At 39.1% G+C, this 16,994-nt stretch overlaps 1 protein-coding gene and 1 long non-coding RNA gene across 14 annotated transcripts in view; one reads left to right on the forward strand and one right to left on the reverse strand.

Moving 5' to 3' along the window:
• Positions 1 to 16,994, forward strand: part of LOC138742470 (inactive N-acetylated-alpha-linked acidic dipeptidase-like protein 2) — a 658,708-nt gene that overhangs the window by 460,994 nt on the left and 180,720 nt on the right. For all 13 annotated transcript variants that reach the window (XM_069896945.1, XM_069896944.1, XM_069896943.1 and 10 more), the window contains one exon: positions 1,490 to 1,582. In XM_069896945.1, coding sequence (XP_069753046.1) covers positions 1,490 to 1,582 — 93 coding nt within the window. The remainder of the gene's footprint in view (positions 1 to 1,489; positions 1,583 to 16,994) is intronic.
• Positions 811 to 6,608, reverse strand: LOC138742479 (uncharacterized). The gene is made up of 3 exons (XR_011344197.1): positions 6,442 to 6,608; positions 3,955 to 4,146; positions 811 to 924 (listed from the first exon to the last, which is right to left on the reverse strand). It is a non-coding gene; the product is annotated as an uncharacterized lncRNA (long non-coding RNA).

Raw genomic sequence — 16,994 nt, forward strand, 5'->3', positions numbered from 1 at the left:
TGCCCCAGTAATTATTATTACAAGTAAAAATTTAAAAAAAGAATTAAACTCCGCACACATTGAACTGAATTTTCAATGCCAGGGAGGTTGTTTGCCAATAAAGACATCATCCTGTCAATAAATAAATGGCTTAGACTGGAATGGACAAGTTCTATCTTTGCCTGCCAAGTTTAATTGGTACCTCTGTGTGAGTACAGTAATTTCATGCCATACAATACTTCCAATTGCAAAGAATTTTTGAGAAATACTCTCATTGTGTACTTTCTGAAGTGCCTTAGACAGCAATCTGAACGTTTGTGTTTTACTATGTACTTGCAGTTGGAAGAAATTGCTGTTGATTTATGTATTAACACCAGTGAGCATTTGAATACCTAATGTCTTCTCTATTGCAAGATTGGAATCATTGTTCATTTAGTAATTTAAGGCAAATTAATTTTTAAAAAATTCATTTAAATAGTTCGTACATTAAACATTTTAACAGCGAACAATTTTCCTCATCAAATATATTGTGCAGCAATGGTTAAGCTTCTTTTCTGTTTATGACAACCAGTGAACTGTCAATCAGTTAGTATTCCTTCTGAGTAAAATGGTTACTGATTGACAGCCACCTAAAGAATAGAAACGAGACAGCAATTAAATGAGCTGATTGCCCAGTATCTGAAAATGTAAAAAGTGAGACATTTTGCACAATAGATCTGTGGTGCATTATGAAAATGTCCTTTTGCATCAACAGCATTTTAACTGTTCAGCCACAAGATCTTTTTGAATAATATGGACTGTCATTCAGAAAATTACTGCACTAACATGGTCTTAATTTCAAAGCCAAAGTGTTTATTTATAGTCAGCTTCCTGAATAGCACAAAGGTGATGGTTTAAATAAAGCAAGCATGAGTCATCCATCCAGAAGATAAAATCAAATGGAGCCTGTGTAAAAGAAAATAAATTATAAGAAAAAGTAATTATCGGAAAATTAATTCAAAATGACAGATGTGTTGACAGATATGTGTAGTGCTAGATTTGATTCTGCAATTATTGATTTTAAAATGTAGTATCGTGGAGGATATAAATGAATTTGCAGGCCTTTGACAGAGTTTTCATTTGCCATAACTTCCCAAACCTGCAACTTCCTCCAATTACAAGGACAAACACAGCAGGTGCTTTGGAATTTGACTCTTTGCACATTATCCTGACTTGGAAATGTATCACTCTTCCTTCCAAGTCAAAATCCTGAAACTCCTTATCCAAAAGCACTGTAAAAGTACTAATGTTAGAAAGACAACAATAGTTCAAGAAGTGATGGGGGGGGGGGGGTGGTCGACATTGTCTTCAGGACAATTAGGGATGTGTCATAATATTGCTTTGCCTACAATATCTACACCCAGTGAATGAATACAAATGTATTGCAAAATATACTGAGAATTTGTTAGAAGTGTGTCTAATACCTTTTCTTCTGATCTGTTGTTTCGTCTGTCCTTTTTTTTCAATGCAGTCAGTAAAACCATCAGGCTGGAGGTGGGAGAGGTCTTTGAAAATCAGAACATTCAGAATGTGATTGGCTACCTGAAAGGATCTATCAACCCAGGTAATTTACTGATTGATGTGGGTCAATTATTTTACTTCTTTGCATAATTTGTACTAAAATGCCACAATGGTGAAAATAGTTTTCCACACACATTCTGCAATTTTTGGATGCTACTTTTCTGGTTAGAACACTGAGGATACTTCAATTGTTCTAAGCACTTTGGTTCAAGCTGAGTCATAAAATCAATGAAATGATCTACTTTTCATTCCCACTATACATTTCTGACTTTATGCCTAATCCAACAGATGTTCATAGATGGAGGAGAAACTGAGTTACCAGAAAACCCATGACAATCCCCGCTTCATTTTTAGGATGTGGGGCAGTGATTGGTGCTGCATCCTTTTTCAGATGAAATTTTTCATTGCAGGTCCAGAATAATTTTTCATTTCTTTTATTTTTGCTAGGGTAAGTTTTACTGAGTGCAACATTTAGACTAAATGTAATTAACAGAGAGAAAGCATTCCACAAACAATGTTTGGAAATATTATGTACTCTTCCATGACCATTTAAATTAAAACTAAATCCATCATGCAGTTGTATTTTCCCATGTATAATCAGTTGTTCAAGGAAGTCCCACTTGGACTGCTGCACCTTTCTGCCTTTGATCCAGTGAGTGAGTGGTCAATCTATGGAACAAAGTCCACAGAGAGATAATGAAAGGAGCTATTGATTCATTTAAATTCAAGTGGGATAAATGACTTTATGAAAGTAAAGTGTTTTGAGTACAATATATGGAGCTATTGTGCATGATGTGTGGCATGACTTTCCATCTCTAATTTCTAAAGCTCTCCACTGTATGGGTCTTCCTCACATTATATTTGTCTATATTATATAGACAATTTAACCGCAATTAGTTGCTATAATTTTTCACTTAAATTTTGATAATATTCTGCTACTATTGCTAGCTAGAGGCAAGAAAGATAGATTTTGATTTTTTTTTCACTGCTAATTGTAATACTCCAATAAATAGATGCTATGCCAGAAAATATGTTCATTTTCATGTATTTACAATTGTATGCATTCTGAAGCTTTATTTATTGGATTAGGCATAAAGTCAGAAATGTATAGTGGGAATGAAAAGTAGATCATTTCATTGATTTTATGACTCAGCTTGACCCAAAGTGCTAAGAACAATTGAAGTATCCTCAGTGTTCTCACTGTTGTAAGATAGGGAAACATCTTACAACAGTGGGAATGCAAATAGAAATGTGATACCTATAAGATGATTTGTTTTGCTCATGTGGATTGAAGGATGAATATTGCAGAGGATCATTCCAAAGCTTTTCTTAGAAATAAGAATTATTTGGGGTCCAGGTTTAATGTGTCGAACAAAGTTTGACAGTTCTGACTTCAGAACTCCCTCAGTACTAGACTGAAGCATCAATATAGATGCTCAGTTGTATAGAATATGGAATGAAGCTTGAAGCTTATGCAATGACAAGATTGCCATCTTTGCATTAAAGTTTACCTGAGTTCTAACAAGAAGTTACAAGCGCTTGAAAAACTCAGCAAGTCACATGGCATCTGTAGAAAGTGAAAGGCTGAAGGTATTTCAACGGAGTGCTGAAAATCAGGCAGTAAAAAGCTCATGGAGGAAGGGTGTGGGAGGAAAGGGGAGGAACACAGGTAAGAGGGGCATACAGGTGGGAGGGTAGAAGAAAAAAAAACAGAAGTGAGAGGAGGAGAAGTCAGAGGGCTAAGACGGATAGCTCTTTGACAGGAGAAGAAAGGGAGTCAGGAACTAGAGGAATGAAGACTTAGGGATGAGGGAAAGAGAGAGGGACCAGAGGAGGGAGTTGATGGAAATTGGAGGTTGATATTGATCCTGAGGGATGAGGGAAAGAAAGAGGGACCAGAGGAGGGAGTTGATGGAAATTGGAGGTTGATATTAATCCTGACAGGTTGAAAACTGACAGGACAGAATATAAGGATGTACCTCTGTGGTTGATCTCACCTTGGGAGTACATGAGGCCATGGACAGACATATCACTTTGACAGTGGGGTATGGAATTGTTGGTCATTGGGAGGTCCTTGCTGTTTTAAGGTGCTTAAGGAAGAAATCTCCTAGTCTGCGTCCAGACTTACCGATGTTAAGGAGGCTATAAACAACTCCTACAGATTCTGAGGTGAAGTATTGCTTCACTTGGAAAAGACTGAATAGTGTGAGGGAAGAGGTGAAGGTGTAAGTGTAGCACCTAGCAATCACAAGGGAAGATACCAAGAGGACAATTGGTGGGAAGGGATATGTGCACAAGTGAGCTGCGGAGGGAGTGATCCCTGTGGAAAGTGAAGATTTGAGGGGAAGATGTATCTGGTGGTGGGATCCTGTTGTAGGTGGTGGAAATTGCAGAGAATGATATGATGAATCCCACCTGTGTGTTCCTTAGCTGCAGAGCACCCAATGGTCTGCCACCGTGGTCACTGTCCCACTGGGTCATCTCCCCTTCTAATTCTCAGACAAGAGGTGGTTTTATGGTGTCCTGTGCCAGTCCTCTCCTTTCCTGGAGTCTGCAATCCCTCGAGTTTGCTGCCAAGCACAGATGTCGCCATCTTGGGCCCAAAACCTGCAGTCACAGGATTCTAAAATAAACCATTGTTGGCTCTTTTGAAGCCTGTAAGAAGCTATCAGTAGTTGGATTTGGAAGTAGAAATCTGTGGAAGACCACTGTGGCTCCTCTCCTCCCTCTCTGTGGGTCCACACCAGTGGCAGTGCTGCCATTACAACAGCTCTGTCAATGTTGCCTTTTTTTTGCATGTATGAGTTATTTCTTTCATTATTTCATTCATTTACCATGGTGTCACCTAATTTAGTTTACCAAACTACTTGAGGCAACTTGTATGCTTTTTATTTACTTTACAAATCACAAATCACTTTTATTTATCATTCATACCATGCTTGCACAGTAAAAACGAGATAGTGTTTCTCAAAGATCATGGAGCATATTTACATAAATATAAGAATATGTTAGAATAGAAGTTAAACACATTAAAATATTAAGACATACACAGTAAAAGCTCACGGTACACTATCCAAATATGTTCTGGGAATTCAGGAGCCTGATGGCTTGGAGAATAAAACTGATGCCCGATCTTGATATTAGGGCTCAAGTGCTATGGTACCTCCTACCAGACAGCAGAAGGGAGAACAGTATACATGAGGGGTGTATGTAGTCCTTCACAATGTTTATTGCCTTTTGCCTGCATCATGTGTTGATGTCATTCATAGTAGGAAGAGAGCCCCCAATGATCTTTCCACTGACTTCACTATCCTCTACAGGGTCTTGCAGTCCTGCAGTGGTACCGCTTCCTAACCAGGCAGTGATGCAGTTGCACAGGATGCTCTCAAAACGTCCTCTGTAGAATGTAGTGAGGATGGAGGGTGGGAGGTGAACTTTCCTCAGCCTTCACAGGAAGTAGAGATGCTGCTGGGCTATTTTGGCTGTGGAGCTGGTGTTAAGGCACCAGGTGAGATTCTCCATCAAGTGCAATCCAAGGAACTTTATTCAGATTTAAGGCTTTTGTTTCAGACATAGGTAAATCAGTCTTAAATTTATAGTCTATAAATAAACAGAAAGGGCAGAAAGAGAGTTGTGAAGCACAGAAACAGGCTCTACGGCCGACCGTGTCAATATTGACCTTTTTGCCCATCCAACTAATCCCATTTCTCCACATTAGGTCCATAATATTCTAATTAATTTTTGCTATTCATTTAAAAATTTTTTAATTTAATTTTTTAAAAATTAGACATAACAGCACAGTAACAATCTATTTCAACCACAAGTCTGTGCCGCCCAAATTATACCCCATTAACCTACACCACCCTCCCCCCACCCCATACGTTTTTGAACGGTGGAAGGAAACTGGAGCCTGAGAGAATGCATATACAGAGAGAACATACAAACTCCTTACAGACAGCGTGGGATTCGAACCCTTGTCCCATCCCAATCGTTGTAAAGGTGGAGTGCTAACAGCTACGCCAACCTTTATTTTCTTTCAAGATGATTAACCTTGACTCACTAAACAGTTGCCGATTTTTTAAAAATATCCTTATTCTTTTCTCAAGAAACAATTCCAGAAGACTTTCTTAAATGTATTCCATTCCTTTTGTCTGAACTGTTGTTTGCTTAATTTATATGGCGATCACATCTCTTTTGTATGTTCTTACCTTGTGACATGCATCTGGAATTTCCTGATTTATTCCCTTCCTGCCTCAAATGAGATTGTTTTGCCAAACTATTGCTTTCTCTTTACCATCTTTCATATTCCATATTATTCTCTCCAGCTCCACATTTTCAATTTTGTGAATTCCTTGTGAAGTCAAGTATCTTGGAACATCGGAACATATAGTTCCTAACCTTGGTCATTATGTCACAATGTTTTTGTGAAAGCTGATATATCAAATCAATTTATTTTCATCCATGTTATTTCATGTGAATGTTTTGTATGTTTACATAATGTCCATTATTCCTTTTTTTTCCTGCCACTTTAGTTACTGATGCCTTATTACCTTTGTGATGTTTTCTGTTCTGTCTTGGCCTTTCTGTTTACTTCTATTCACCTTATTGTCTTTTACTGGTGCTCAGTAAACTGAAACCCCTTGATTTCATTCCTCTTTTTCAGTCACAGATTTAACTTACTAACCTTCATTCAAATCTTTCTTCGATTTTGCAGTGATTATTACCTGTGAAGTTGTGGGAATTAATTTGTATTCTGCCCACTCCGATTTACTCAGCAGAATCTCATTCTTAGCTTTACGATGTGAAGAGATGTCATAACCTTGTCAATTGACAGGCTACACAACTGTCACAACTCTGGGTCACAGCTGCAGAGAGCAAAATCTATTTCTTTAACTATATTACCTCACAACACTACAGTGTTCCCCTTCATCTTTCCTGTACAAATATCACAGTCTATTTTGTGAGCATCCCACGGACTTGACCTCATGCTCCCAGCGATTTGCGCCATTGTTGAGCCCACCTTGCATTGTTCACCCCTATTGTGTTTTGTGGTAATATCATTGTCTTAATTGGGTATCCAAGTACTGCTGTGAATCTTCATTTGTAACAATATGTATATCATCACAATCTGTGACCTCACAGCCAGCATATGCATTTTCGTAGAGAAAAAATAAATGGGAGCAGTCTATTTTTTAAATGGGGAGAAAATTGAACATAGCCAGATGCAAAGAGACCCTGGAATCCTCATGCAGGATAGTCTGAAGGTAAACTTACATGTTTAGTCAGTGGTGAAGAAAATGTAATGTTGGCATTCATTTCAAGAGGAATAGAATACAAGAGCAGGGATGTGATGTTGAAGCTTTATAAGACACTGGTGGGACCTCATTTGGAGTTTTGTGAGTAATTTTGAGCTCCTCATTTTAAAAAGGATGTCCTAATGTTGGAGAGGGTTTAGAAGAAGTTCACAAAGATGATTCCAGGAATATAAGGGTTAGCATATGAGGAATGTTTGACAGCATTTGCCCTGTATTTGTTGGAATTTAGGAGAAAGAGGGGATATCTCTGAAACATTTTGAATGCTGAAAGGCATGGACAGAGTAGATGTAGAAAGGTTTTTTCCCCATGGTGGGAGAGTCTAGGACAAGAGGATTGAAGGGTGTCTGATAGGGATGCAGAGCAATTTCTTCAGCCAGAGAGTGGTTAAACTGTGGAATTTATTGCAATAGGCCGTTGTGGATGCCATGTCATTGGGTGTATTTAAGGCAGAGATTGATAGATTCTTGGTTAGCCAGGGAATCACAGGTTATGGGGAGAAATCTGGGCAGTGGGTTGAGTAGTAAAATTGATCAGCTAATGGTTAAATGTGGGGCAGACTTGATGAACTGAATAGCTTATTTCTACTCCTGTCTTAGGTTCTTATATCCCTCTAATTCCTATTACTGTCAAGCTTAATTTCATGAGGCATTCAAGAAAGACAAGCTGGATTAGCTCTAGGCAAACCAAAAAGCAAATTGCCAATATGGCAAAGCTGCGGAGCGGAGCTACAACCTCAATCACAAAACTGCATGCGAAAGACAGAGGTGAAGGGTCATGCAATCTATGATTCAGAATAAATGTCTGTAGTCCTATCACAACTAGTCTGAATGGTGTTGAGCAATTGAATACCTAACAGGAAGAGGAGGCTCCAAGTACATCACCATCCTTAGCAATGGGTAGGGGACGGGGAGAAGCACAACATGACTAAGTACGTGCCAGTACTGTTTGGGAGTGTGGATCAGCTCATGATTGAATAGCAAGGCAGACAAGATGGTCTGAATGGCCTATTTGTGCTCCTATGTCTTATAGTCACCCAGGCTGAGCCTCTTAAGGTATCCAGCAATACTGACTTCAGCAAATTCATCGCACTCCACAGATGTTAAGTAACTGCAACACACTATATAACAGGAAACGTGTCAGGACGACATTAAATCCAGCTATAATACTGAGACCTGGACTCCACAACTAGGCATTCTTCTTAAAAGATTGTTCCTGGACAATTACTAAACAGAAATTGATAAATCTTGTCCTATTTCATAACAAGCAGGGAAAATCCAATCTGGTTAATTACTGCCCAGTCAGTTCTTAATTTAATAATCAGCAAGATTATGGAAGGAGCAGTTTTCAGTTGAATCAAGCAGCATTTATTTACCATTAACCCACACAACGTTGGCTAGTTTGAGGAGTGCACAATGCATCTTCATAACTTAATTCAAACAGGAGCTAAAGAGCTGAATTCCAAAATGAGGAGAAAGTGCCTATCTTTGATTTTAACTCTCATTCCTAGGATCTCCAGTAAAACTGTCATCAGTGGACAATCAAAGGGAAAATACTCCATTAATTAGTCATAACTCAAAAGGAGAACATTGTAGTTTTTCACACTCATGAACCCAGAGACTTTGCTTTACCCCCCGAGAGATATATTTCTTTATCATATTGCCACCAAAACATCCAGCACCTTTTAGATAATGATAAGGGTTGAGACTCATTGAAAAGTGCTCCTGCCTGTCTCACAGTCATATCTTCCTACTACTGACAATAAAACAGACTAATAAGGTGTCTAACTTCCACATCAGCATAGAGTTCTACAATACAGAAAGAGGTCTTTCTTAACCATGCCATCATTTGCCCGTGTTTGGTTACAATTGAGAGTTACAATTGTTCCTGATTCTAAAACTTCCTCTGGCATCTCATTCCATATACCTACAACCCTCTGTGTGAAGAAGTTGCCCCTTAGGTTCCTTTTAAATGTTCTTACCTTAAATCTGGGCCCTCTCAGCTTTAACTATGCACTCTAGTTTTAGATTCACCTAGTCTGGGGACAAGCCCCACATGATTTTATCAACCTCTATGAAGAACCCCCTTAGCCTTCTTCTACCCTCTAGAGAGATGCCCCTGCCTATCTAGCATCTCCTTATAATTCAGGCCTGCCAGTCCCAGCAGCAAACCCGTGAATGTTTTCTGAAATATTTCCAACTTAATGACCAGGTAACTGTGGTAATTTCTGATGTGAAATGTCTTGACATTTTTGTTTAGTGATGGTCTCACAAAAAATTCCAGTTGCACCTTACCACCTGCATTGCAACCTTATTGTAACCTTGTGCCATTAAACAATTACTATTTTGCATTTAATCAACTTGGCTTGCATTTATAATTAAAAAAAAAATGTTACTTTACTTTCTAGAAGGATAAAATTAATGCCTGTATTTTACCCTTGTCTCAGCCCTATCAATGACGACTTTATCTATCCCAAACTCCTCAGTTCTTCTTTGAATAAAGAAGATGAATAAAGACATTGATTTTTTTTTTAAACCAAAAACTCACATTTGCTGCTTGGAGGCAATATTTAAATTTCCCTTTCCTCTTTTTTATTTGGGTGAAAGAGAAAGATATCTTGAATGGATCTTGCAGTTTCTTCAAAAAGAGATTTGAATGGAATATTCTCCATATGAATTCCTGTTTTGAGGTAATATTCATATCATGAAAAACACCAGGGTGCTGATTGAACTGAACTGAACTTGCAAAAAGCATTTGCCAGAATACGAAGGTACTCTAGAATTAAAAAAAGACACTGGATCAGAAATCTATTTCATTGAACCACAGAGTCAAGCAGTCATAGTTCTGCAATATGAAAACAGACCTTTGCTTATCTGACCTCGTCTCTTTTGCATATGTATGGCCCAGATTCCTTCAAACCTTGCCTATCCATTCATCTGTCTGTGTCTTTTCAATATTGCAATTGTACATGCCCCTACCATTACCTTTGACAGCACATTTGAACAATTACACCAGACTTTTTGAAAACAGCTGTGGATGAATGTGTCCCCACCAAATCTTTCAGGGTTTTCCCCAATCAGAACCCCTGGATGAATAATGAAATCCGGTACCTGCTGAGAGCCAGATCACAGAAATGTAAGTCTGGAGATCCAGATCATACAGAAGGAGCAGGTATGACCTACGAAAAGAAACCTTGCAGGCGGTGGGGATTCTGGATGAAAATGGGATCAAAGAAGGACGTCCAACAGCTGCAGCAGGGCCTAAATGACATAACATGCTACAAAACCAAATCCAGTGCAGTAGCATTCACTCCCAGAGGAACTCAATGCCTCTAGACCCGATTTGACCACAGAAACAGGAAGGAACCTCTCCTTCGCACCCTCATGTCCCCTGATAATCTTATCCAGTCCATATCCGAGGATGATGTAGGGGCTACCTTCAGAAGAGTGAATCAGAGGAAAGTATCTGTTCAGGAAGGAGTACCTGGTTGAGTATTAAAAATCTGTGCTGACCAACTTAGAAATATATTCACGGATATCTTCAACATATCACTCCGGCAGGGTGAGGTACCCACCTGTTTAAATCAGGCATCAATCATACCGGTCATTCCCAAGAAGAGCGTAATAACCTGCCTTAATGACTATTGACCAGTAGCACATACATCAACAGTGATGAAGTGTTTTGAAAGGCTGGTGTTGAAGCATATCAGCTCCTGTCTGAATGGCGACATGGATCTGTTCCAATTTGCCTTTTGTAGCCACAGGTCCATATAGAACCTAACTGGCTCTACCTATAGCCCTATAGCACCTGGACAGCAAAGTTGCATTCATGAGAATGCTCTTTATTGACTACAGTTTGGCATTTAACATTTCTTCCTCTCAAAACTGATCTCCAAACTCCAAGACCTGGGACTCAATAACCCACTGTGTAATTGGATTCTTGATTTCCTCACCTCCAGACAACAATCAGTTAGGATTGCTAAGAATATCTCCTTCACAATCACCATCAGTACTGGAGCACCACAGGGCTGTGTTCTTAGCCCCCTGCTCTACTCACTTTACATCTATAAATGTGTGGTTCGGTAAAACAATAACACCATCTCCAAATTTGCTAACAATATCACAGTAGTTGGTTGTATAAAAAAGGCCAATGGGTCAGCATACAGGAGGGCTATTGAAAACTTGGCTCAATGTAACCAAAACTAAGGAGCTGATTGTTGTCAAGAAGGGAAAACTGGAGGTATATGAACCAGTGATCATTGGGAGATCAGAGGTTGAGAAGGTGAGCAAATTTAAGTTCTTGGGAGTTGCTATCTCAGAGGGTCTTTCCTGGACCCAACACACTAATGGCATGGTGAAGAAAGCCCATCAGTGCCTCTACTGCCTCATAAGTTTGCAGAGATTTGGTATGACATCAGAAATGCTGGCAAATTTCTACAGATGTGTGGTGGAAAGTGTGCTGACCAGCTACATCACGGTCTGGTATGGGGGCACCAATACCACTGAGTGTAAAACCCTCTAGAGGACATCACAGGCAAAACCCTCCCCACCATCATAAACATCTACAGGGAACACTGCTGTCAGAGAGCAGCAGCAATCATCAAGGATCCACACCATCCTGCACACGATCTGTTCTTGCTGCTACCATCAGGAAAGAGATATAGGTACCACAACACTCACACCACCAGATTCAGGACCATCACACTATCTCAACAACAAAACTCAATCAGGGACTCATTGATTTTTTTAATTCTCTTGTATTGCATGGTCAGTTTGTTACGTTTTGTTATCTGTTTACATTTCTTTATTTGTTTACATGTGTACATTGCATACAGGTTTTTTTGCACTACCAATAAGTGGTAATTCTGACTGGCCCACAGGAAAAAAAATCTGAAATCTAAGAAATCATTTTATATATTTACTATCATCTGTGTGGAAAAAGTTGCCTATCAAATCTTTTCCCTCTTGCCTTAAACCAATGCCCTCCAGTTAATAAACACCCCTATTTTGGGGAAAAGAATGTGAATATTCACATTATCTATGCTGTTCATGATTTTGTATACCTCTATAACTTCATCACTTAGTCTACCATACTCCAGAGGAAAAAATCCCCATCCAACCCCTCCTTATAACAAGCCTCCCAGTCCCAGTAACATCCACTTTTCTGCAACCTTTCCTGTTTAATGATATCTTTTGTTAAGCTAGGCGATGAGAACTGCTCACAAATTGCTCCAGGTGCCATCTCACCAACATCTTCTTCAGCTGTAACATGACATTCCAACACTTCTTCCCAGTGCCTGACCGACAAAGAAAAATGTGCCAAATGCTTTCTTACTTACCCTGACAACTTGTGAATGATGTATTTGAACCCCTAAGTCTTTCTTACAACACTCTCCAGGCTCCTGGTGTTTACTGTGCAATTCCTGCACTGGTTTAACTTACCAAATGCATTATTTCACATATGTCACATTAAATCCCATCTGCCATTCCTTGGCCCATTTTCCCAGTTTATTCAGATTTCAAAAGCCAAAGACACATGGCCATTTTAACTTTGCCTATAATATTAAATCTGTTTTTCAGATCTTTACACTTCCATTGGGGTGTGCTGTGGTTATAGCATTGAAGCAAATTCTAGCTAAGTTACAGTCAAACAGCAAAACCATTTCCTTCTATTACTTCCACAGTTCATAACCAACAAGCATTTTGTCACTAAATGGGCTAAATAAAACTTTTCCCAAACAACCATTGATTGTAGATTGCTGTATCTTTCATGTGTGGACTTCTATTTTGATCAGGTCACTCGTATGAGTGCTATTGGTACGATTTAACCCAGTACTACCTGTCACATGGTTGGATGGTCGGCAACTAAGCTGGCTCCCCCACCAGGCGTGCCTGGTATGGAGGGTGTCTAGACACCCTGAAGGATGAAAAACAAGACCTGTCAAAGGGTGGACGAACCCTCTTGTAGGGTCAACAGTCATCTAGCAAACGTGCCGTGAGGAGCGGGTAGGGCATCCCTTGCGCCGAAGCTTGGTCTGGCCATTCACTTCAACAGAACTTCCTCACCCGTCTTGGACCTCACCATGCCGCTGGATCGGAATGGGATGTCGAGAGGGTGGGGCTGGACCTGTCCAACCCCTACTCACCTAAATCCATTCATGCACACACTGTTCCTTTCTGGGGAGTGGGGTATCCTTCCACAAACTGACTGAAAGGAACCAAAATCATCCTATGGGATGGATAGCCAGAAGATCTATTTTAATTGGACAAACATTTGTTTAACAGGTAGGAATGACATGTTTTCCAATTTAATTTGTGATTTTGATCTGATAATTATATTTCTTTCCTCAGAGATAAAATTCTCTCATCTTACCAGCATTTTGAAATTCTCACTGCACAAAATGCAATTCTATCTGTCCTGTGATATATAATTAAACTGTGGCCTCGCTCATATATTGTGTTTGAACATAATTTCTCACATTCTGTGCCTCATTGTGTTAAGGAAAGCATCCCCTTTGCCTTTTTAATCTTTTGTGCTTTTCTCCATTTGGGTTCCCCTGTTCTCTTCCTTATTGCACATCCCTAAATATAAATCATTTTCATAAAACTCTCGTGTAATTGGGAGCTTTCATGTACTGCGGTGATCAGAACTGTTCATGGAACTCAAGCTACCATTAGTATTGTAGATAGTTCTGATATCCCTGTTTTTTTTATACTATGACTCAGCTCATTTAAAAATAACCCTCCTGTGAAGTTTTATGATCCATCTGATTTACTTTGATCATCACTCAATAGCTTCCTTTGCCTTGTTGCACCCCTCCATTACTTTACATCATATTTTCTCCATTATATTAAATTTGCCACTTTATTGGCTAACTGGCCAGGCAATCTTTTTCTTCCTCAAATCTAAACCATTTTTCCTCACTATCGACCACACGGAAAATATTTTGTTTCAACTATAAACTTGCTTGTTGTTCCTCGTATATCTCAGTCCAAATCATGAGCAAGGGACCTAGAGCTGAGTTCTGTGAAATTCCACTAAAAATAACCCTCCAGTCATGGAAATGCCCTTGCTTCCTGCCACTGAAACAATTTTGGATCCAATTTGCCACTTCCCTTTGGATCTCTATCTATCACGTTTCATTATTCTGGCACCAAATTCATTCATGTATGATAGGTGTGATTCAGGTATGATAACAAATAGTCTTACATCACCAACATGCAGATGCTCTAGATGTGCAAACTGAAGACAGCTTTCAGTCGTCCCAACACATTTTGTCCTTGCTCTCGCAGAAGAGCAAAAGCACTTGAGATCTTTGAGCCACTTCAATGGGTACACCATGAGAATGGTTCTGTCTGTCATCTCTCCACTTCTTTCTAGCCCTCTCTCCTTTTTAATTTCAATCATTAAATTACTTCAACCCCTTCAGTTTTTCCAATGACAGAGAACGGGAACTCAAGACAGGTTCCTTCTAGCATAGGCTCCAGTCCTGTGAGCTCATTATTTTCCTTCTCTCCTGACCACACACTGTTAGTTTCCTTTACAGTTTACTCAACAAACTGCCCTTGGGATTCTCTCTCAGATTATTTTAGATGCAGCTTAAGCCAAGCATAAAGCCGTTTCTAGGCTAACTAGGAAAAGTGCCCATGGCAATTAATGAACTATGTGAAAAGGTTTAATTCGGCAAAAATATATTACCATCTCCTGATGCAGGTTTTATATTCCAAAAAGCTAACCCGATCTTGTTCTGTCTTTAAAATAATTAAGCCTAAAACTCATAAACACACTGTGGATATATTTTAACTCCTCTAACTGTGCAAATATATGTAAATTTAAATTAGCAGAAAGGATAGAATGATAGATGCATGATTTGAACAATTTTAGACTATTGCATGCAGCCCATCATGCCACGGGAGTGCAGACAGTGGCAAAGTTCAACATGTGGGAACCTGCAATCCATAAAAAGCTGCTCATTCTACCTGCTGTGCTTGGTAAAATGGCATTTCCCCAGCTCTCCTAGAATACAAGTTTGTAGCCTTTCTTTGGCAATGATGTCTGACACATTGCTATTTTGCAGTTAACTTTAGTTTCCAGTCTGGGACAAACCCAGCCATAATATTTAAGAGGCGCTGAGAACCTAGCAGCCTTTGGCAAAACAGTTCCTGCAGAGCTCTGTGGCTACTGTTGTGACTGGGACATGTTGGAACATTCCAATGCAACTAGTAACCTTTGAAGTGTATGGCCTCCAGCTAAAAGTCCAAGAATCACATATAGCACAAAACAGGTCCCTTTGGCCCAATCCGTAACTTGGCATTCTGAGCTTGTCCCTTTTGCCTGCATTTGGTCCATATCTTTCTAAACTCTTTCTGACCATAAATCTCTCTGAATGTCTGTTAAGTATTGAAATAATGCTCCTATAGCTTCCTCTGGCAGCTCATTCTCAATATGGACTACTGCCTGAATGAAAACATTGCCTCTCAGGTCCCTCTCAAATCTCTCCCCTCTCACCTTAAATCTATAGGCATATTCTCTATTTCCAGAATCATTTACCCTGGGTAGGAAGGATAGAATCAGAGAAAAGTAGCCTGTCAAAGTCACCCTGCAGCCTCTTAGAATCTTCCTCACAGACATCTTACCATCTAGCTTAGTGTCATCTGCAAATTTAGAGCTTTTGCATTCAATTACCTTGCCCAGATTATGAATATTATCGTAAATAGTGTGTGACACTCCTCTAAGAATTGCCTGCCAATCTGGAAAAGACCCCTTTTTTTAGCATTCTGCTTTCTGACTGGCAACTTGTTTTCTGTCCAAGTCAGTTCATTACTATACCATGTACTCTAATTTTGCATACAATCTCTTGTGCGAGACGTTATCAAAAGTCTCTTGAAAGTCCAAATATGCCTTATCAACTGGTTCACCATTGTCTACTAGTAACATCCTCGAAATAGTCAAAGATTTATTAAGTGTGACTTCAATTTTGTAAATCATTGCTGACTTGACAAAATCTTGCCACAATAATATCTTTCATAATTGACTCCAGCATTTATTCCACTATTTAAGTCAGAAAGACACCATTCCTTGCTCTTCTGTCAGGTTTCATATTCTATTGCCCCCTGTCCACTTGTAATCTTCCTGATGTAGCAGTCAGCAGAATGCAGTACAATACTTAAGACACCAAACTGGAAGCAATCCTCATTTGTAGTTACAAACAACAGGGATTAATCGATCAAACATTGCAGCCATGATGTTTTAATGCAATTTTTTGGGTTCTGACCCCATTATTCTTATAACTAGGAATGAAGAGTTTCTAAGAGCTAGAATACTGTCAGCATTCAAACACTGAATTTAATTACAGGCCACAGAGCCAGGCTTGTGCACAAATCCATATCATTTAAATGAGGACTGTTTTTTGTCAGTCAAATGTTTCCTGTAAATCATCGGGAACAACAATCAGGAGACCGACCACTTGTTTATTTCACAAGGCAACTACATAAGTAACCAATTTAAGAAGCTATTTTCTGTGTTCTGACCAAGGCAAGTGAATTATAACATTCAGCAAAATAGTTAATTCAATTGTGTTAGAACTTTAGACCGAGGTACAGAAGTATCAAAATCAGGCAGTTAAGGATGAAGAAGAACTGTGATATTGTTTAAAGGTATTCTGTTATCTTGAGTCTCTGATCAATGAATTGAGTAATTCTTCTGAAATATTTGTGCATATTTATTTTATATTATATTCTATGTATATACGCGACATGTTTTGTGTCTTATGTATGTACCATAACCTGGAGAAATGTTGTTTTGACTCATACATACAGTCAGATGAAAATAATCTTGATCTTAAACATAGAACAGTACAGCACAGGAACAGGCCCTTCTGTCGAACACAGTGCGAAAATAAACTAAATCTCATCTCCCTGCATGTGATCCATATCCATTATATTCCCTGCATCTTCATTTTTTTATTTAGAAGCTTCTTAAACACAACTATCATATCTGCTTCTGCCACTTCTCCTGTAGCCCATTTTATTCACCTACCACTGTGTAAAAAAACACCCCCTTATTTTAAATACATTTCCTCAAATATTTGGTATTTTACTCTTGGAAAAAGGATTCTGACTCTGTCTAACTCTCTCTCTTGC

This window comes from Narcine bancroftii, chromosome 9 (assembly GCF_036971445.1).
Source record: "Narcine bancroftii isolate sNarBan1 chromosome 9, sNarBan1.hap1, whole genome shotgun sequence".
Classification (NCBI taxonomy): Eukaryota; Metazoa; Chordata; class Chondrichthyes; order Torpediniformes; family Narcinidae; genus Narcine; species Narcine bancroftii.